The sequence below is a fragment of the Artemia franciscana genome, chromosome 13 (assembly GCF_032884065.1).
Source record: "Artemia franciscana chromosome 13, ASM3288406v1, whole genome shotgun sequence".
Classification (NCBI taxonomy): domain Eukaryota; kingdom Metazoa; phylum Arthropoda; class Branchiopoda; order Anostraca; family Artemiidae; genus Artemia; species Artemia franciscana.
The window spans coordinates 1,462,923-1,483,263 of NC_088875.1; the positions used below are offsets into that span (position 1 = coordinate 1,462,923).

General features: G+C 34.5%; 1 protein-coding gene across 3 annotated transcripts in view; it reads left to right on the plus strand.

Moving 5' to 3' along the window:
- The window catches only part of LOC136034364 (cytochrome P450 4C1-like), a 290,741-nt gene that overhangs the window by 235,969 nt on the left and 34,431 nt on the right, over positions 1–20,341 (plus strand). For all 3 annotated transcript variants that reach the window (XM_065715508.1, XM_065715507.1, XM_065715506.1), the window contains exons 4-5: positions 455–545; positions 7,828–8,016. In XM_065715508.1, the coding sequence (XP_065571580.1) occupies positions 455–545; positions 7,828–8,016 (280 nt within the window). The remainder of the gene's footprint in view (positions 1–454; positions 546–7,827; positions 8,017–20,341) is intronic.

A 20,341-nucleotide genomic window follows, 5' to 3' on the forward strand; every position in this document is an offset into this window, starting at 1 on the left:
ATCGAAATATCCTTTATTTATTTTATTGTTTCTTTTCAATGTTCAATAAAAAGGATTTATCCTTATTTGAACTGATATTTACCTTCTTGGAAAGACAGTGTGATCTTCAAAAATACCTAATGTAGAGCAGCGGATTAGCAAAGCTCGCAGGGTACTCTGAGGCACTCGCTGGGCTGATTTTGCCATCATAAGTCGGAAGGCATTCTCCCTTGAGGATGAGCTACCATTGAAGTAAGCGAAGAAACTGTGAAGGCATTGTGTTAAGTCAGTCTCAGGAATGGTTTTGTTGTGACGAGATGTCAGTAGTAGTAATATAAAATTTTTCCAATTTTGTGTATTCTTGGTCTTTCAAGGGGAGGGGCAACTGTCACCAAAAAGGCTATTGGTTGAATTTGGGATGTAATCAGTTTCGATTTTACGCCGGTTGGTTTATCACCTATTTTTTTTGTTTTAGCCCTTACTAAGCAGCACGAAGCTGATTAAGAAGAGTATTGACTATGATTTGACTCGTGATTGGCTGGGAGATGGATTACTTCTTTCCTCGGGTAATATATTTTATTTACGTAAGTTATTATTATTGGTAAGTTGTGTTTATTTTGGCAAGCTATTAGGATTCTGTCTTTTTTCGTGCTACAGTAAAGACCCATTAAAAGTGAGATTTTACTAATACTGAGATTCAGCTAGTAATAATTTCAGCCAATCTTTTGTCTTATTGATTTTAATATTCAATCATTGCCGAAATTAATTTTGCTATTATTTTTTGGATCATATCTGAGCAACAGTTGACTCATAATGCCAAATAATTTGAAACAAAAAATTTTAGGGCCATATTTGCCAGTTCCCCTTTCCTCCTGATTTTATCAAGCTAAAAAAATGATTGAAAAGATAACTATGTCACTAGTATTTTCAAAATTTGCCTCAAGGATGCTTAATTAAAATTGTGGAGAATGGCTATATCTATATTGTGGGAGCAATTCAATTTTTCCTGGATTCTGGCATTTTAGTGATTTGTCTTTATTCATGAAGGGGAGGGCCTTTTATTAGAAATTTGTATATCCATGAAAACTCATGCTTTTATTCTACCTGAAGTAGTTGAATAGAGAATTAAGAAAACTCATGTTTATTCACAGTATAAATAAATATGCCAATTTTTGTCGTTAATTATAGAGATACGAATAAACTCAAGTTTATCTATGAAATGTCTAACTTTTGTTATAAACACCGAAACCTAATTGAAAATCATTAAGAACCAGTAGAATACGGCTCTCCACCTCCTGTGGCAAACCCTATTCAGAATCTACCATTCCTTCTTCCCTGTCGCAAATCTTATAGAGTAGTCTCTTTTTTGCGGCCCTAGCCATAGGTTTTTTCGAGAAACAGCTGTACTTGGATATTTCCCATACTCTTTGTCTTATAAAGATATGCGGTCCAGAGAGTTAAAGCCTAGACGATATTTGACCTTTCAACTAGTTCTAGGCCCACCAGCGCACCATTGGAGCTTCACACAAAATAAAATTATCTGAAAAATTTGTTCTTGTATTTTGCGTGTTGTGTTATTCATAGAATTTCAGCAAATTTTATTTATCAAAAACTGTGTATATCCTAGCTAAGAAAATTTAGTTCCAACCCTCTAGAATATGTAATCATCAATAAATTCTACTGAGACAACTTTTAAATTTAAGGGGGACGTCATATTACTGTTTCTTCAAAGATTGTTTTCCTCGCGTACGGTACATATTTGGTCCAGAGAGACATGATTCTAGTCTGGTTTTTGACCCCCCACCTTTCGCTGCTAGACAGGTAATTTCTATATTTTCTCATTTTTTGTTGAGTTTAACCGTCTTTTTTGAATTACTCAAACTCAGATTTTGTCACTAGGTTTAAAAGCTCTGACCTTTTCTAGAAGTTTTTTCTTTTATTACTTATTAACATTGTTTTTATAATTTTTGTATAACGCTTTAAGACTCTTAACTTTGGATTAACAGCTATATTAGTCGAAAAACTGTATTTTATTGACTTAAATCATTGTTTTTCTTTTCATTACTCATTTTTTAAGAAAAAAAGCCTTTCTAAAAAATGAGCATTGTATTTTTAAAGGAATTTAAGTGTTTAACATCTTACTATAGCAAATTTTTGTTTTTTTTGTTAATTTTGTATTATAAACTTAAGTTTTTAACATTTTACTATAACGAATTCTTACTTTTTAATGTTTTGTATAATAAATTTAAGTCTTTAACATTTTATTATAACAAATTCTTACTTTTTAATGTTTTGTATAATTAATTGAAGTTTTAACCATTTTTCTATAACGAATATTTACTTTTTAATATTTTTTGTATAATTACTTTTTTCTTCTTTTGTAGGAATTAGTGATTTTATGTACATGATTATTTTTTTTAAATACAGAAGAAAGAACCGATAGAAAAATACAAATCGTAACTGTCTTTCATTTATCTATTGCTCTTTTTCAACAAACGGTTTGAGAAATGCATTTAGTGATGAGAAATCTATGCAAAACGCCTATCAAGCATATCAATAATGAGATTTGTCACTAAGTCTAATTGATATGATACTTCTATGTAAAAAGAACTGGATTTTTGAGCTTTTAAAAAGTGTACCCCGAGTGAAAAGAATATATTTTTCCAGAGTTTGACTTAGTTTTTAAGCACCAGTAGAACAGTGAGCATGAGTTGTCTCAGATAAAAAGTTTATGCCCGTTTAGTCGATTGAAATACTTATGCTTACAAAGAAATGGAATGGACAGGAACATGAATATCTGAACTACAAAACAAGTAGTATAGGTGATCTTATTGGAAATGTTTGTATTTTTTGTCATGAAAATAAGAACTTAAATTTCTTTGGAGTGGCCAAGAATTTACATCGTCAAAATAGTGGATATGCAAGAGTAATATTACCAGAGAGACTAGTACTGAAAGATAATGCAAGTCTAAAACTAGTAATTGACGTTAAGGGTAAACCTTGCTTATTTCTCTGGTAATACATTACTGATTTATAAGTCGTATTGTCATCTTTTGCGGATTAAAACGGATGCGAGGGTTTCAGAAAGTAAAATTCCAGTACGACGTGGGGTCTGGCAAGGTGCTGTCCTCTCCCCCTCTATTTTCAAACTTTGTATATCATCTTTCCTTTTCTCTATTCCACCTACTTGCATACACAATTCTGTAAATATTTCTTATCTTGCCTATGCGGATGATATTCTTTTGATCAGTAGGAATAAAAAAGGGCTCTCTTTGTCTGTTTCAGCAGTGGCATCTAAACATCATGCGATTGGACTTTCTCTTAGTCCTTCAAAGTGTGAATATCTTTCATTTAATAGTAATATCACTACTCCTCTAATCTGTGGATCTTTCTATCCCGTCGGTTCCTTCATTTCGGTGGCTGGGGATTAATGTTAGTAAAGCACTAAAATACTTACGGACTCTCCCTGTTGCTGATTGCAAGAAGAAAATCCAATTAAGTTACTCTAAAATTGTTGCTAACCGAGGTAGATACAATAGAAAGTCTCTTGCTAAATTATACTCGTCTTTTACAGATCATTCGGTTTTGTTTCTTTCTGGTATTTACCCTATTTTTCATAAAAAAGATATCAGTTCAATTCGCTCTTACTATTTCCGGTTTTCCCGTTTTCTATTGTATCTGCCTCCATGGTATAGGAATAGGAGCCTCATATCTGTTTATAGTTTCCCGGATATTGGGTCGAAACTGACGGAGCTTGCTGGAAAAATACCCCAGTCTACTTATAAATATCTGCCCGCCCACGGAAGCCTTACTCGTTTGCTATAGTTTCTTGTTCTTTCTGTTTTGTGTAGTGTTTGTTTTGCTTCTTTTTTTTTGATACTCCGCTTTAATTTTTTGTAGCGGGTCAAAAATAAATTATTATTATTGTAATGCTGTACAAATGCTAAAAGCATATATTATCAACATGTCAGAACTGCAACCTTAGTAACATTAATGTCACAATAGATGATGAAATCACAAGTAAAATAAAAAGGGCATTGATAGATAATACTTCTGATGAATATAAAAATTAATTGATGAAAAGAATTGTTCCTGCGAACATTAATAATACTAGTGATGGTGAATAAAGAGATACAGTCATTGAACGCAATGATAACAATGTTGAAACGCGCGATGAGATTGTCGATGAAATCTAAATAAAAACTGTGTATGACCCAAGATGTAAGAATGAATATTGTACTGGATATTCACGTTAATACCAATAAAATAAGAAGGGTTTGTCAGATGATATTTCCAGTGAATATTAAGACGAATATCTGAAAAGAAAATTGTCTGGGTATATTAATGTTGCTAATGATGGTGAATCACGTGATACAGTCATTAAAGGTAATAAGAGCAGGAATGAGACGTGTCATGAATTTGTGAATAAGACTTCTAAGAAAAATGTGTATAAGCCAAGATTTAACCGTGAATAACGTATGGAACACGAGCTAAGAGAAGAGAGAAAGTGTCCTAACAAGAGACAAACTAAGAAATTATTCTGTTTCAGGGAACATCTAACATTTAAAAATCGTTCAATGATATCAATAATATGTAATGTTGAATATGATGATGTTTCATTAAATTTGTTCTTTTGCAGTGAATTGATATAATTATTTTATTTTAGGATTAGGACTATTAATGAAATGTATTAAAGTATAAAAAAAAATAAGAATATCAAAAACTAATAATGTTAAAGACTAATAAAAAGCAAAACAAATGGTTAAACCCCTCAAAAGATAAATCAAGTAGGCCTAATTCAAAGAAAGATGAACTTAAAAGCCTTCTGAAATTGAGTGACAGCCAAGCCCTTTCAAAAGACAACCTGTGAAATACCCTGTGTGAGGTATGTATAAACCCGTGAAAATAATAAAAAAAATTAAATAAATCTTAAAAATATAGAACAATTCGGTTCAAATCATCAAAATATAAAGTAAAAGGGCCTAATTCAAAGAAAGATGAACTTAAAAGCCTTCTGAAATTAATTGACAGCCAAGACTCTCAAAAAGAACCTATGAAATACCCTGTACCGTATTTGTATAAACCCGAGAAAATAATAAAAATATTAAACAAACCTTGAAAATATTGAAAGAAAATTCGTTTAAAACAACCAAAATATAAAGTAAACAGGCCTAATTCAAAGAAATATGAACTCAAAGCCTTCTGGAATTGAGTGACAGGCAAGATCTCTAAAAGAACCTGTGAAATATCCTTTTTTGGATATGCATAAACCCGTGAAAATAATAAAAAATATGAAACAAATCTTAAAAATACAGAAAAAATTCGGTTAAACTCCTCAAAATATAAAGTAAGGGGCCAATTCAAAGAAAGTTAAACTTAAAAGTCTCCTGAAATGTATATATATATATATATATATATATATATATATATATATATATATATATATATATATATATATATATATATATATATATATATATATATATATATATATATATATATATATATATATATATATATATATATTCACAGGTGGGACACAGGGACACAACTACAATGGCGCGTAACTAATATGGCGCGTAACGACTTACGCGCGCGGGGGGGGGGGGGGGTCAAGGGGTGGGCGCGAAGCGCCCCCACCAACTTTTATCTATAAAAGTGACGAGTTTGACTCTGCCTTGGCCCTTCGACGTTTCTGAACCTTCAGACCTATTAGTTCTTTTGACGAGCCAATTTCAATTCCATTGTAAATGGTTTGCCCCAATCGTTTAGTAAGACAATTAAAATAAATAAATAAAAAAAATATAAGAGACCTTGCTTTAAATAGAGAGACTGAAGATATTCAAGTAAATCCAATTTCCGTTAACTTAATACAAATAGAATCAAGTAATGTTCTTTCTCATTTTAAATCAAGATCATTTGACCGTATTAATAAATAATCAGGCAATACAAGCCAAGTTAATCAAAAAGGAGAAAATTCTTGCCCAGTCTAATTTGTGAACAGCCGTTCTTTTATTTTGGTTTCGCTTTTTGTTTGTATAATTCTTTGTTTCTTCTGCTTTGCTAACGTCCACTTCAAAAGGTTTTTTTAAGCACTGAGGACGGCTTGATGGCCTTTGCCGAAATATCTCCTTTTGTTTTTTTCGCTTCATTTTTTTCAGTGGCGGAAAATCCCCCTCGTTTTCTTGTTTTCTCTTAATCACAAGCTCCAATTTCTGACCATGAGACCAGGTAACCTTCCCACATCTTAAATATTTCGATTTCGTCCAACTTCGGTCAGAAACAGGTGCCTGCCTGCTTCTCTTCCTGCTTCAAAAGTGAAAACGTGGCTCAATGGAACAAAAGCTTAAATACATAACCTCAGATAGCCTTCTCCAATATAGACGATAAAACTCCACTTCAGCTCACAAACTATAGCCTATGGCTCAATTACTAGCGAAAACCATCCTTTTTGACCCTAGGCAAGGATTGTATACAAATTTCCAAAATTTGATCTCATATTCATCAATCCGGGTAGAAGTCCTCAATTTCCACTGAAGTGGTAAAGTAGGCCCTTACCACTTTCTAGTAATAAGCTGGAACCGGCCGACTAGAAAAAAGGGACAAAGCCGAAGTGTTGCTCATTCAATACAGTCAGCAGTGATGTGTTCTGTATAAATATATATAGTGTATAAATAAGTAATCCTGTTTTTTTTTTCATCATCTGCAAATTCTCCAACAATTGTCCGATCTATTGGATAATTCTCTAAGAGTGTCGACCTTATATTTTTTGTTGGTGTGGCTGAAAGATGGCTAAATGTCTTTTAGAACTATAACCGTTCTTATCACCTTTTTTGGGACTTTTATTGTTTACACAAATAACCAGATTTCTCTAGGAAGAGGTTATTACATCCTCTTACAGAGTTGCCACTAGAGATACGTACGCAGTAGAAGATGGCTGCACAAACATTATCGGTGTTTGGTGTGATCAGGGTTGCCACCTCAAGAGGCAAAATAACTAAATCAGCACTTAAATCACTTGATTATTGAAGAAAATCATTAATCAACCAAAAAATCACTAAAATCTATTGATTTTTTTTACTGAGTGGCAACCCTGGGTAGGATTATGGTAATGGACAATAAAGAATGGAGATAAATTCTGTAAATTTCCACCGTTAACCCAGAGTTACACAAAGTTTATAATTTTGAAATCATCGTCGTGATTTAAGAATTTCTTAATTTATTACCTAAATTTTTGTCATAATTCTTTTCTAGACCGTGCAAAAGGACAGTTAGCAATAGGCTAAACTTGTATAATAACCATCTTGATTTCAATATAATAGAAATGCAACTTGACCTTTAAATTTTGCGAAGTCTCTCCTCTATTCTTTTTTATATTTTCATGCGCATGATAGACGGGTTTGCCAAACCTAATGATCGTTGAATGTATTTAGAAAGGAAAGAAGAAACCATCTACCAAAGATTTTACAGAATTCTAAAACAGAAAATATAATTATTCGTGACTCTGTAAATCTATCATTTGTCAATGACCAATTGTCGAAATTACGATGTGTCCATGTCAATTGACGTAATTTTGTCGCTGGCCAAATAAAATATTAATCTTACCGTACAATAGCATTATTAGTTGTTTATAAAAAATATATTTTTAAATCGCATAAGCAGTAAGTATTTTGTAAGTTGTACAAATATGAATTTCTCTTTTCACTTATTGAAGTTAATGTCAAAGCAATAGCGAATCTTGACTCGATAAACTGCTATGTTGTCTCCATCTTTCATATAATTTGCCATTTTCTTTTTCAGATTTAAAACTGAACTCAAAATTTGTTTCAAATCATCCATTCTTTTTAGGTCTAAAATGGAAGACGCGACGACGGCTCTTAACGCCCGCTTTTCATTTTACGATTCTCGAGAACTTCATTCCCATTTTCGTCAAATGCACAGAAAGATTTGTAAAAGTCCTTGAAGGGAAGATGGTCGGCCAAAAATTTTTCGATATATATCCTTTGACTAGTTTGGCCTCGTTGGATGCTATTTGTGGTATCTTTTTTTTTCATTTTTATTCTATTGTAATAGGGCTACTGTTGTGTCTTACTTTGTTCAGCTTAGTGGAGTATGGCGTCCGAAGGCATATAATCCAAGGGAAGGAATGACACTCTAGGACAGGCGCTGAATTTTTAAAAAAAGATGTGGACCACTTTTGAAGGAAAGATTGGCTCAAATCGTTTTGGTGAATGATTTGTTAAAAGTTAAGTGTAAGAAATATTTTTAGTGGCGTAAAAAGGAATGACTTAGGACAAGAATTGCTGAGGAGAGGTGATAATGCATAAAAGAAGAAAAAAAAAGTTTTAACAAAGTAGTCTACTGTTAAACAGCACACACTATTTGATTAAAAAATGTACTTTCCTTAGTTGACAGCTACCCCTACCACGATCTTAACCCACTCCTGTCTCTGAAGGGTTGTCCTTGGTACGGCCTTGATAGTGACCAATGCTTGAGTTTCCTCCAATATCAATATATTATCTGAGGCCAGCCTGACTCTTATACACAATTATTGTAGATGGTAATAAGCTTATCTAAGCTATGGATGTCAGGTGATTGATCTTTTTCAAACGATAATTTCAACAGGACCTGTGCCTGTCATCATCAGGTCAAATTCTAATTTCTTGCCAGAAAGTAAAATTACTAAATAAATAAAAACGCTGAACAACACTAATAATGAGCCGAACCTGAAATTATTGTTGTGCCATGGCCCAAATTTTGAGGCATTGATGGCTGCTATCCTAGTAGATCTTAAATACGTTGGGCCCGTAAGAGAGGGGTGGAGTTTTTGTGAGTTTTCAGTCTACGGGTGAGGGGTTTCCCAAATTTCGCTAATGTGAAACTCACATTTGTCTTTATTGTTGGCTGGTTTATTTTTAGCAATTTCCAGAGCTTCTCTGATTTTCTGCTTTAAGAATTGTGGGACAATAGCAATAAGTTGGGCCTGGTCAAACTTATTGGAGTGAGAAGGGTTTTCAATAATATGATGGGCCATAGCAGGAAAAATTATCTTCCTCCTTTAGCTCTGTCTTTTTAAGGCAGGCATATCTTATCCTTGCCTTTGTTCAAGAAGGAGGAGATAATCCTTCAAGAGGGAAAAAAACACCTTCAAGCCAAGCTTAGTGAGCTTGGAGCCTAAAATGTCAGTGATGCTCTTAATATAAGGTAATGGCAAAAAGGGCTTATCTTCTTCAGTCTTAGGGGCAGAGCTCTTGGTATTTCCACTCATCTTTCTCCTGGAAATAACCTTGTCAATGACTTTTTGGGGTATCCATTACCTATCAGAATATCTTTTATATGATCAAGTTCAGCCTTCAGCTCAAAATCAGAGGAACACACTGCAAATGCTCTATCAAGTTCAGCCTTCAGCTCAAAATCAGAGGAACACACTGCAAATGCTCTATCAAGTTCAGCCTTCAGCTCAAAATCAGAGGAACACACTGCAAATGCTCTATCAAGTTCAGCCTTCAGCTCAAAATCAGAGGAACACACTGCAAATGCTCTATCAAGTTCAGCCTTCAGCTCAAAATCAGAGGAACACACTGCAAATGCTCTATCAACCAATGAATAGACTACAGAATTTTTGACCGTAGGGTGGTTATAGGAGTCATATCTCAGATATCTATCACTATGAATTGGCTTTCTATATACGTTCACATCCAACCATAGTTTCTCGTTTTGTAACGAGAACATCTAAGAAGGGTAAATTCACAATAACATCAACACACAAGGTGGGTTCAGAAGCAATGCTTCTTCTTCTAAAGTCAGCGTTTCATGAAATAAAGATAATTCTCGTTTTCCTGTCTATAAAATAAAAAAATAGATAGGTTAATTTTTAGAACCATACGCTCTGGTGGTATAAGCCTCGCTGGTATAAACCGCTATGTCCGTCTGGCCTTTCAATCTCACGAATGTTAGCATTCATAGGATCATAGCTTCTCTTATCGGTCAAGGACCCCCCAACCGGAAAGTTTTTGATGACTCGACACAATAGTTTAGTTGGTTCGATTGCGATGCAAAGTCCCGCTTTTTCATCATCTCGCTATTTAAATTAGATAAATGACAAGAATAAAGTTAATAGAATAATAAACTGAATGAAAGAAGAAGTTTTACGTAGTTAAAAACACACATATATATATATATATATATATACATATATATATATATATATATATATATATATATATATATATATATATATATATATATATATATATATATATATATATATATATATATATATATATATATATATATATATATATATATATATATATATATATATATATATATATATATATATATAATATCTATCCATATTCACAGGTGGGACACAGGGACACAATCAGTGTTGCCAGATCGGACGGAGAGGTTTATGCTTCCCTGAGCCCAAAATTATGCTTTTTTGGATAGATTTATGCTACGCTTCTATATTTTCCCAGGTTTCACGAAAAAGTTGATCAGTTAAGACAAGTCGAATTCTGTCTTATCTTAATAAAGATTCTGAATAGAATATAATCTGATAGTAGTAGCCTAATAATTTATTTTTAACCAGCTAAGGGAACAAAAGCGGGTTATAAACAAAGGAGGCAAAGAAAAAGGTAAAATATCATAGAAAATAAGTAAAAAGGCTATTTTTATGTCCCGGGGACGGATCTTGGTTCACAATTTGGTTCACGTTTTTCGTTTTTTTTCGCAACTCTTCTTTCTTCTCGAAGCGGTTGGCGGCATTTGAAAAACTTAGTGTCTTACATCAGCATCAAAATTTCATTTCAGATACATTAAAAAAAGAAGGAAAAAATGCGATACATATTCAATGATCTTCTTCATCTTCACTTTCGGATTTGACTTCTTGACCAGGGGCTGGGGTGGCTACGTAGAGGTTCTCGGAATTGTGGAGCTTGATCTGATTGTCTATAGGGACATTTGTAGCAACATAATTCCCTGAGAGAGGTATCCTCATGGAAGGCAATGTAGCTCTCACCATAGGTTCGTTTCCAGAGACTATGTTAAGCTCATGAAAAAGTTTCCAATTTTATCTTCATTATCTCCTTTGATATTGATGTTGTGCTGGGGCTCCACCTTTACCTTACCGAGGTAATGGTCAGCAACAGGCTGACCATTCGCTCCGAGGACAAATTGAAGAATTTCAGACAGCCATTCACTCAGAGTAACACAAGTTTGAAGGACTGGCTGACAGCCATCCAGAGATTGGCAAAACTGGGATGTTTCCCTAGTGGCACTGATGATCCTTTAAGCTAGCCTTTGTCTTTGGGGAAAGACTTGCAATTCATGAAGTGTCTACCAAAAACTAGAATCCCTAACTGTAACTAGACACCAGTGATAGATTTTGGCAGATTAGAAAACAATATCTGATCAGCATAAGCTGTTCACAAAATCTTTTGGAGTTTCGGCGATAGTTTGGTGTCTAGCTGGTGTGTAGTAGCTATCAACCAGTTCTTGAACCATGAACCATTGCCTATGGTTGAAAGGGCTAGGCCTAATTGCACAGCAAAATTCTCTCATCGTTCACCACCAACAACAACAACATGAAACCCCTCTAAATCTCAAAATTTCGTCAAACAATCATCTTCACCAATCCAATCCAATCAATCACCACATGTCTTTAAATTCAAATATCTTGCGTGCGCTTTTCTTTGCCATAGACCATAGACCACAGGATCAGAACAAAAAAATACCAGATGGTTCGTAGTCTGTCGCTCTGCTGAAAATTTTACTTTAGTTTGGTTGAAAAATTCAATAAACCATCTTTGGTGTTCGTTTTATTGATGCGACGTTATGAGTTGTTCTACGTCGTCTTAGATTATGCTACAATTATGCTATCTTAAGGAGGATTATGCTTGGATGCTTTTGGTTCCTAATTATGCTACGTTCCGCATAATTATGCTACATCTGGCAACACCGGACACAACTACAATGGCGGGTAATTAATACGGCGCGTAACGACTTACGCGCGGGGGGCGCGAAGCGCCCCCACTAACTAGGTGTTGAAGAAGTTCCAATTTTCTTGGGATGATTTTTAAAGACCGCTTCGATTCGTACGACCAATGCTCTAAATTTATTACTTCCCTTAAAAAAAAAAATCAGATTCATAATTCCTTTTCTTTCATCCATTAAATAGTTTGAAAATGATGTTTGCATCTTTCAACAACCACATTCATTTTGAATTTGACCGTCCCCTTGATAATGGACGTAGAATTCCAGTTTTGGTTTTGCTCGGCCCAAGTGTAAAAAAAAAAAACTGAGATTTTTCAGAAAATAAAAATTATTAAAGTGCAAAACCCTTAGTTACCAGGGGAGCGTTACCCCTCCCAAGAATTACCCGTGAGAGTTATTACCCTGACACTCTACGCCTATGCTTTTTAAGTCTTCCCTTGACAATAGGCTTAAAACTAATTAGATCAGATTGCAAACCAGAGTAGAGATGCATTTGTTTCTCATTACGTGACAACAAACGTATAATCTTATTTATACGCGTTTATAGAAAACTATAAAACCTGTTTCGTTTTTGTTCTTTGTACATCTTTCACAATATGAAAATAAACTAATGCGTCTTGTTTTGTAGATACCATATCTGCTAAAAAATTCAAAAAGAAAATTAATACAGATATTTGAAAGCTATTCACATTTTGATGCTGAGTTTTAATTTTGTAAGAAAAGTTGGATTTACCCTGTCTGCAGGTCAAACGTCACTTAAAAAATTAATTGACAATACTTAATATTTGTAACCAAACAAATTAATTTTATACGGAGTGTTCTTTGGTGTAAATTTGACTTTTTGGGAGGGAGGAGAGAATGAAGGGTGTGTGAAACATGACTAGAAGGTAGTTCAAGATTTTCCTCTATAATAGACCCGGATGGACTTACATAATTTTATTTTGGAATCCCCTTAGAGTTTTCAATATTAGTATACACAACAATAAGCATGCTTTATCTAAAAACAGAAATATGTGCTTTTTATGAGTGGGGGGGGGGGCTTTAATTAAGATATTGTTTATAAGACGAGTCTTTTTCTCCACTTTACGGGAATGAGGTTGGTACGATAAATAAAATGGGAATAAATGGACTTGAGCGACATTTATATGGATGAGGGGGGGATGTATAATTAAGGGGGTGACGTGGCCGACAAGGAAATCAAGTAGTCACCTTAATAGGGATATGGGGAAGGTTAAAAGAACACATGGTCAAAAAGGCAGTCTTGGAATCCCCTCAATAATGACATGGATGTGTCTTACAGTTCTTGTGGGGAACCCTCTATAGAATATTCAATACTTGGATTAGGCTACATCAACAATTGAGCAAAATTTTTGGTCGAATAAATAAATATATGGGGTCTAGGATGGGTAGCCGGTTAACTAAGAGAATGATCTAGAAGGGTGTCCTGGAATCTCCTTTAAAGAGATGGGAAATGGGCGTTTAAAAACATAATACTGAACAGAGTCGTGGAGTCTCCTAAATGAGGGACCTGGATGTATCTACGATTTCGCGAGAAATCCCTAAAAAATAGGCTGAACAGTTAGATTTTACATGAAAATTAAGAAGGCTTGATTTAAAAACTCATCTAAAAGGTCAATTTAACAATAAGAAAAACAAAACAAATTAAATATTTCAAAAAAATGCACCAGACAATATTTTGTAAGGTTTGAAAGTTAGAATATCTACATATTTCAATTTCAAATTTTTAGTGGAAGGATTTTGAACCCAAACTATGGTTTTTTAGTCTTCCGAAAAAAAAGAATTCTTGTTAATTGCGTAGCTTCTTAAATGTTTGGCATTATAAAGATAATCTCAATGATTTGCGAATTTGTAAACATCCTGTTTTTAGTCATTAAACATACTAGCCAGAGAGGGGAGAGATCCATGGTCATTCTAAACGTTTAAAATAGAAGCGTCTGACGTTGATTACAAATTTAACTCCAGTCAGATAATGGGGGTATGAGTGTTGGCGATGAGATAATTCATAAACCCAACTGATAGTTGAACTACATTTACGCAAGAATAGAAATAGAACAGCATGAATCTAAGGAATATCCTTCAGACCAATTGGGAATGGGGGGCTTATTACCCCAAATCCTTCTGGTGCTTTATCTCCCTTAAACATTGATTGATTTATAACGTCCATTATTTCATTTACAGTTGCAACAAATTAATTACGAAATTCAGCTAGCCTGCTGCACAACTTGTTTTATCACTGCGGTATTGTCAAGTAAAATAAAAAAAAAAAAAAAAAAAAAAAAAAAAAAAAAAAAAAAAAAAAAAAAAAAAAAAAAAAAAAAAAAAAAAAAAAAATAGACTGCCACCTAAAAAGTGGCTGAGCTACCACTCTTCTCAATTCTCCTTGGCCTGTGAACAAAGTTTTTCACAATGCTCCAAAAAGAATTCTTTCATTAAGAGTAGCCTATTGGTTTATCAAATAATTTTTTTTTCAAGTTATTAAATAATACAAAAGCAAGTTTTTTCAAATGAAAGTAAGGTGCAACATTGAAACTTAAGACGAACACAAAATATTCCGTATATGAAGGGTGTCATCTCCTCCTTAATACCTCGCTCTTGATGCTTCTTAATACTTTTAAAAAGCTTCTTATTCTAAAAACGACCCTTTGTTTCAGGAACCGTTCTTAAAGAACTAGGACAAAGGTCAACTTCCCCCGTGTAAAATTTCTCATGGAAAATTCTCCCGGAAAATTTCCTCCCCGTGGAAAACTTTCCCTGTGGAAAACCCTCCCGCCTCCTAAAAAAAATATCCGTATATTTCCCAATAGCAAATGCTATATGTGAACAATAGATAAATTGCGTAACTTACAGTCCTTTCTTCAGGGACTATGGGGGGGGGGTTCATGTTATCCTCAAAGGCATAATTGTTCAACCTTTTAACTATCCTGTGTCAGATGGATATTCCAAAATATTAGTCAGATGACTTTGGGGGAAAAGGGGTTAGTTGTCCTCCAGTCTTTTTGATTCACTTAAAAAAGGGCATTAGAGCTTCTGATTTCCGATCAAATGAGCCCTCTTCCGATTTTGTAGGATCACTGGTTCAATACCATCAAATCTGGGGAAAACATTCAAACAAATAAAAACAAATAGATATGCATCCGTGATCTTTCTTCTGGCAAAAAAAGCAAAATTCCACAGTTCTTGTGCATAGGAGCCTGAAGCCTTTACTGTTGGGTTCTCTAATATGCTGAATTTGGTTGTGTTGTTTTCATTAAGATTGCTTGAATTTTTAGGGGGTGTTTGACCCTTTTTGACTAATGGGCAAATTTTTTCCGGGCTCGTAACTTTTGATGTGTAACATTGAACCTAAATCTTATATATTTGGAATCAGTGTAAAAGTTCAATTCTAATAATGCCGCGTTTAATTCTAATAATAGAATTCTAATAATTCTTAAAATGATAATTATTAGAATTTTGATAATTCTAATAATCTAATAATAGAATGCCGCGTTCAATTCTAATAATGCCGCTATTTCGAAGCACGTGATCATAGGAGAACCTGGAACGTCATGTTTATTAGGTAGGACGTGGACTATTTTGGATAGAAATAAACGAGTTTGATTCTATAAGAAGCGAATTGGAACCTACAAAAAAGAAGACATCGGGGTTGTCAGCCCTGGTCTACTTTCAGTTAAAAAAATTAGTTTTTTTTATTTAATTTTTATATGAAATTAATACTTTTATGGGATATTCCCAGAAACTGCATAGCTGCTTGTTCGGCGAATGTGCTGGTTTGCTTAGAGTACACCAAGTTCGAGTAGATTAATGAATATGAATAAATGTGAATGAGACAAGAGTTCTGCGAAATGGCTATTTTAGATGGGGATCAGACAACAGGGTCTTTCTGTTTTTTTTTCTATCTCAACAACATAGAAGTGCAAATTTAAATTTCCTACTATAGGAAAACCACATCAATGCTCAATAGTAAACGAAACTCTAAATAATCGGAATTTCTATACTAATAGACACATTAAAGGATGGGATTTTTATGCTGATTAAATATATTATATATATTTAACTTATATATTTATAACTTATTATTTAATTATTATTACTTATTTATAAATTGTATATTTAAATATATAAGTTTCATCAAGTTTAGTCTTAACCATTTAAAGTTACAAGCCTGAGAAAATTTGCCTTATTTTTAGAAAATAGGGGTAAACACCCCCTATAAGTCATGGAACGAAAACCACGCCATCAGATTCAGCGTATCAGATAACCCTATTGTAGAAGTTTCAAGCTCCTATCTACGAAAATGTGGAAATTTTGTATTTTTTGCCAGAAGACAGATCACGGATGCGTGTTTATTTTTTTTCTCCATGGGTGATCGTATCGACCCAGTGGTCTTAGAATGTCACGAGAGGGCTCATTCTAAAGGAAATTAAAAGTTCTAGTGCCCTTTTTAAGCGGCCAAAAAATTTGAGGGCACCTACCCCCTCCCACGCACATTCTCCCCCAATGTCACCGGATCAAAATTTTGAGATAGCCATTCTGTTCAGCATAATAGAATAACTATGTCTATGGGGACGACTACATCCCCCACTGTCCCCGGGGGAGGGGCTGCAAGTTACAAACTTTGACCATTGTTGACATACAGTAATGGTTATTATTGAGTGTACAGACGTTTTCGGGAGAGTTTTTCGCGTTGGGGTGGGGTTGGGTCGGGGGAGGGGGTTATCTTTGAGGATCATTCCACGGTGGAATTATCATGAGGGAAGAGAATTTCCATGAAAGGGGTGCAGGATTCTGTAGCATTATTAAAAAAAACAATTAGAAAATAAATAAAACTTTTTCAACTGGAAGTAATGAGCAGCATTAAAACTTAAAAGGAATAGAAAATAAAGAATTGTGATAAAATTCAAGCTCTAATGTAAAGAGCGAGGTTTTTACGAGGGGGCGAACCCTTTCATATACGTCATAAAAATACACAAATATTGAACTTCATTACGTAATTCGTAAGTTATGCATATTTATTACTAACAAAAACGTTCAGAAAAAAATAAAAATTCTAATTGCATTTTTAGAGAACCACAAATTGGAGGGCAACTAGACCTCCTCCCTCACCCCTTTGTCTTATCAAAATCGTCCGATCTAAACTATGAGAAAGCTATTTAGCCAAAAAAAAAATAATGTGCAAATTTCGTTTTAATTATTCATATGCGATAAGCCAAAATCAAAACATACATTAATTCAAAAATGTTCAGAAATTAAATATATAAAAATTTTTTTTTAACTGCAAGTACGGACCGACATTAAAACTAAAAACGAACAGAAAAAAAAAAAAAAAAAAAAAAAAAAAAAAAAAAAAAAAAAAAAAAAAAAAAAAAAAAAAAACTAGGAGGATATGACAATCTAAGGAACACAACACCTCATGTGTGCAAATATGAGGATATACAGGGAGAAGGTCAACCTTGTAATAAGAAACGTACACAGAAAGTGACTTTGGTGCGGTCCAAAATTTCGAATAGACCACAAATTGAAAAAAAAGAACACGGACAACGAGAAATTATTGGAAAAATCAGGAATATCTTGTGATTTTAAAAGTAGGACGGGCATTAATATACCTTGCTGCCATACTCTGTGCATGATTACTTATAACTTTCAACAGTGAAGTTTCTTTAAGGAAGCAGAAGTAAAATGAAGTCCTTAAGGTCCTTAAAGGTCCTTAAAAGTCCTTAAGGAAGCAGAAGTATCTTCCTTCAAAACAGCACACAAAATTCCGTGTAGATTCAAACTCATATAGATAAATCAATAATTAAAACTAGCAATTAATAGAGTTACGAAATATTTAATAAATGGAATATCTTAGTCTTTTGTAAGCATAGCGTTTAAATAATGTATTGCAGAATCATAGGTTCCATAAACCCCCTATACTGTTAACTGTTTTTCTTTATTCAACTTAAAAAATACATTAGAAAATTCAACAGAGATGTCTTTCATAATGACAAAAGAAGAATTATCTTCTTTTGCCCTGGCAAGCCGAGGCAAAAGAAGAAGTTTTTTTCCCACCAACAAAACAATTAAAAGAAACAAAGGTGGTCATCAATGCCTACCATACCTTTAAAAATAAAAAACCTTGATTTGATAAATCGTTAGAAAAAAAAGAAGTGTGTGTTCCACCACCTGAACCATTAAAAGAAACAAAGGTTTGGCGATATGTCTTTCATAATTATAAGAGACAAACTGAGGCAAAAGTTAGAGGTAAAAAGAAAATTACAAAGGCACTACTTCTAATTTTAGGTCCATTTGGACGTCATGACATCAAGAAAAGACTCAAATTGTCTGCATTTAGAAGACAAAGTATCAATGAGAATCCATATATAGAAACCTACCCAGTGTCAGGGACCGGCGGCAAAGCCTTCGGGCTCTTGGTACTATAAACGTAATTTGATATTTAGAAGGACCTTGTGTCTCAGAGCTCTTATTTTAAATCCCGACCAGATCTGGTGACATTGGGGCGAGATGCAGGGGGGCCGGAAATCTTGGAAAACGCTTAGAGTGGAGAGATCGGGATGAAACTTGATGGGGAGAATAAGCACAAGTTCTAGATACGTGATTGACATATTTGGATCCGATCTCTTTGGGGAGTTAGGGGGATCTCTCGTGCTGTGGCGAAATCGGGAATAAGCACAAGCTCTAGATATGTGATTGACATAACCGGACCGGATCTGATCTCTTTGGGGGAGTTCGAGAGATTTCTAGTGCTTTGGTGAGTTTGGTACTTCTTGATGAGCTAGGACGATGAAAATTGACCGGTGTGTCAGGGACTTGCACAAATCGACTTGAGAACAGTGGTTTGCCCGATTCGACTATCTGGTGGGCTGAAGGGAGAGGAAGACGTGAAGATTGAGGTATATTTATCTTACGAATGGGTGATCGGATCTTAATGAAACTTGATATATAGAAAGATCTAAGTGTCTTAAATGCCCATTTTCAATTCGGATCGGACGACTATCACATTAGCTGTTTAAAAATGTTTTGTTTGCCCCTTAATTTAAACCCTTTTCCTCACCTCTAAATGTAGACTACAAAACCCATCTTCGAACTCAACCTTACTCTTGACCCAAAAAATCCACAAACCAAGTTTCATCAAAATATCTCGTTTTCTACGACAGTTATAGTACGTACTGACGGACAAATTTTGCAACGTCATAGGTATCCCTCCACTTACGTTTTGCGATCCAAATCATGTGTATTAGCCTACGATAACTCTAGTACCGAGTCCAATGTTAGGTTCTGATCTCGTCACTAGTGCCATATGAGCTCTTGGCTCTTTTTGTATTCTAAAGTGCCTCTAGGAAAGCACTTTAAGGTCATATGGTGGGGGTATAAAGAATATATGGGGTTCTTCTCGTTTCTAGTTTTTACCTTACCTTTGTTTGTTAAGTACCTCCCCCTCTTATTCCTCTAGCTACATTCATGAATACAGTGCTATTTAATAAACTGACGCACATTATAAAGCCTCGATTTTGGAAAAAAAAAATCATGTGATTGACGTCGTTTTTGTTTACATCAGTATTGCAATGACGCTGTAACACTTGTCACACTGAAGTGAAAAACTTGAAGATTATTTATTACTAGCTGTTGGGGTGGGGCTTCGCGCCACCCCAACACCTAGTTGATGGGGGCGCTTCACGCCCCCCCAAGCCCCCCCCGCGCGCGTAAGTCGTTATGCGCCATATTAGTTACGCGCCATTGTAGTTGTGTCCCTGTGTCCCACCTGTGAATACAGATATCATGAAAATAGAAATCACCAATGCAACAGCACAAACACAAAAAAAAAAGAGACAGAAGGAGAAAAGGAAGACTGTTTTCCTAAATTAGTGATTAATATAGACCAGCACTTGAATGAGGCCTTAACCCTACTCATCCATACAATCACATAGGTCAAACAGCATAGCCACACACAATCAACCATAAAGAATAATCCATGGACTGGCAGTCATGTCGTCAATAAGTATAAGTCGTCATTTACCAAACAATAGAAAAAATAATATAGACAAATAATTCAGAGGCAACACCCAACATAAGGGCTCATCAGGAGAATACACTGGCCTATATAGGGTTTCGCCACTCTAAATTCTCTACCCAGCACAGTGTTGTGGCTACCACAGAATATCCATGGCATCCCCGCGTCAGGTATCACCCCCAAAATATATGCCTATGAAAGAAAAAAAAAGCAAATGTAAAACAACCAAGTAAAACCAAAACAAGCTTATCCTGTTAATATATCCCTCCCTTTAGCAACAATAGGTAAACTAAATATTATAAATTTTACCAAATCACAAATATTAACACATTGCAA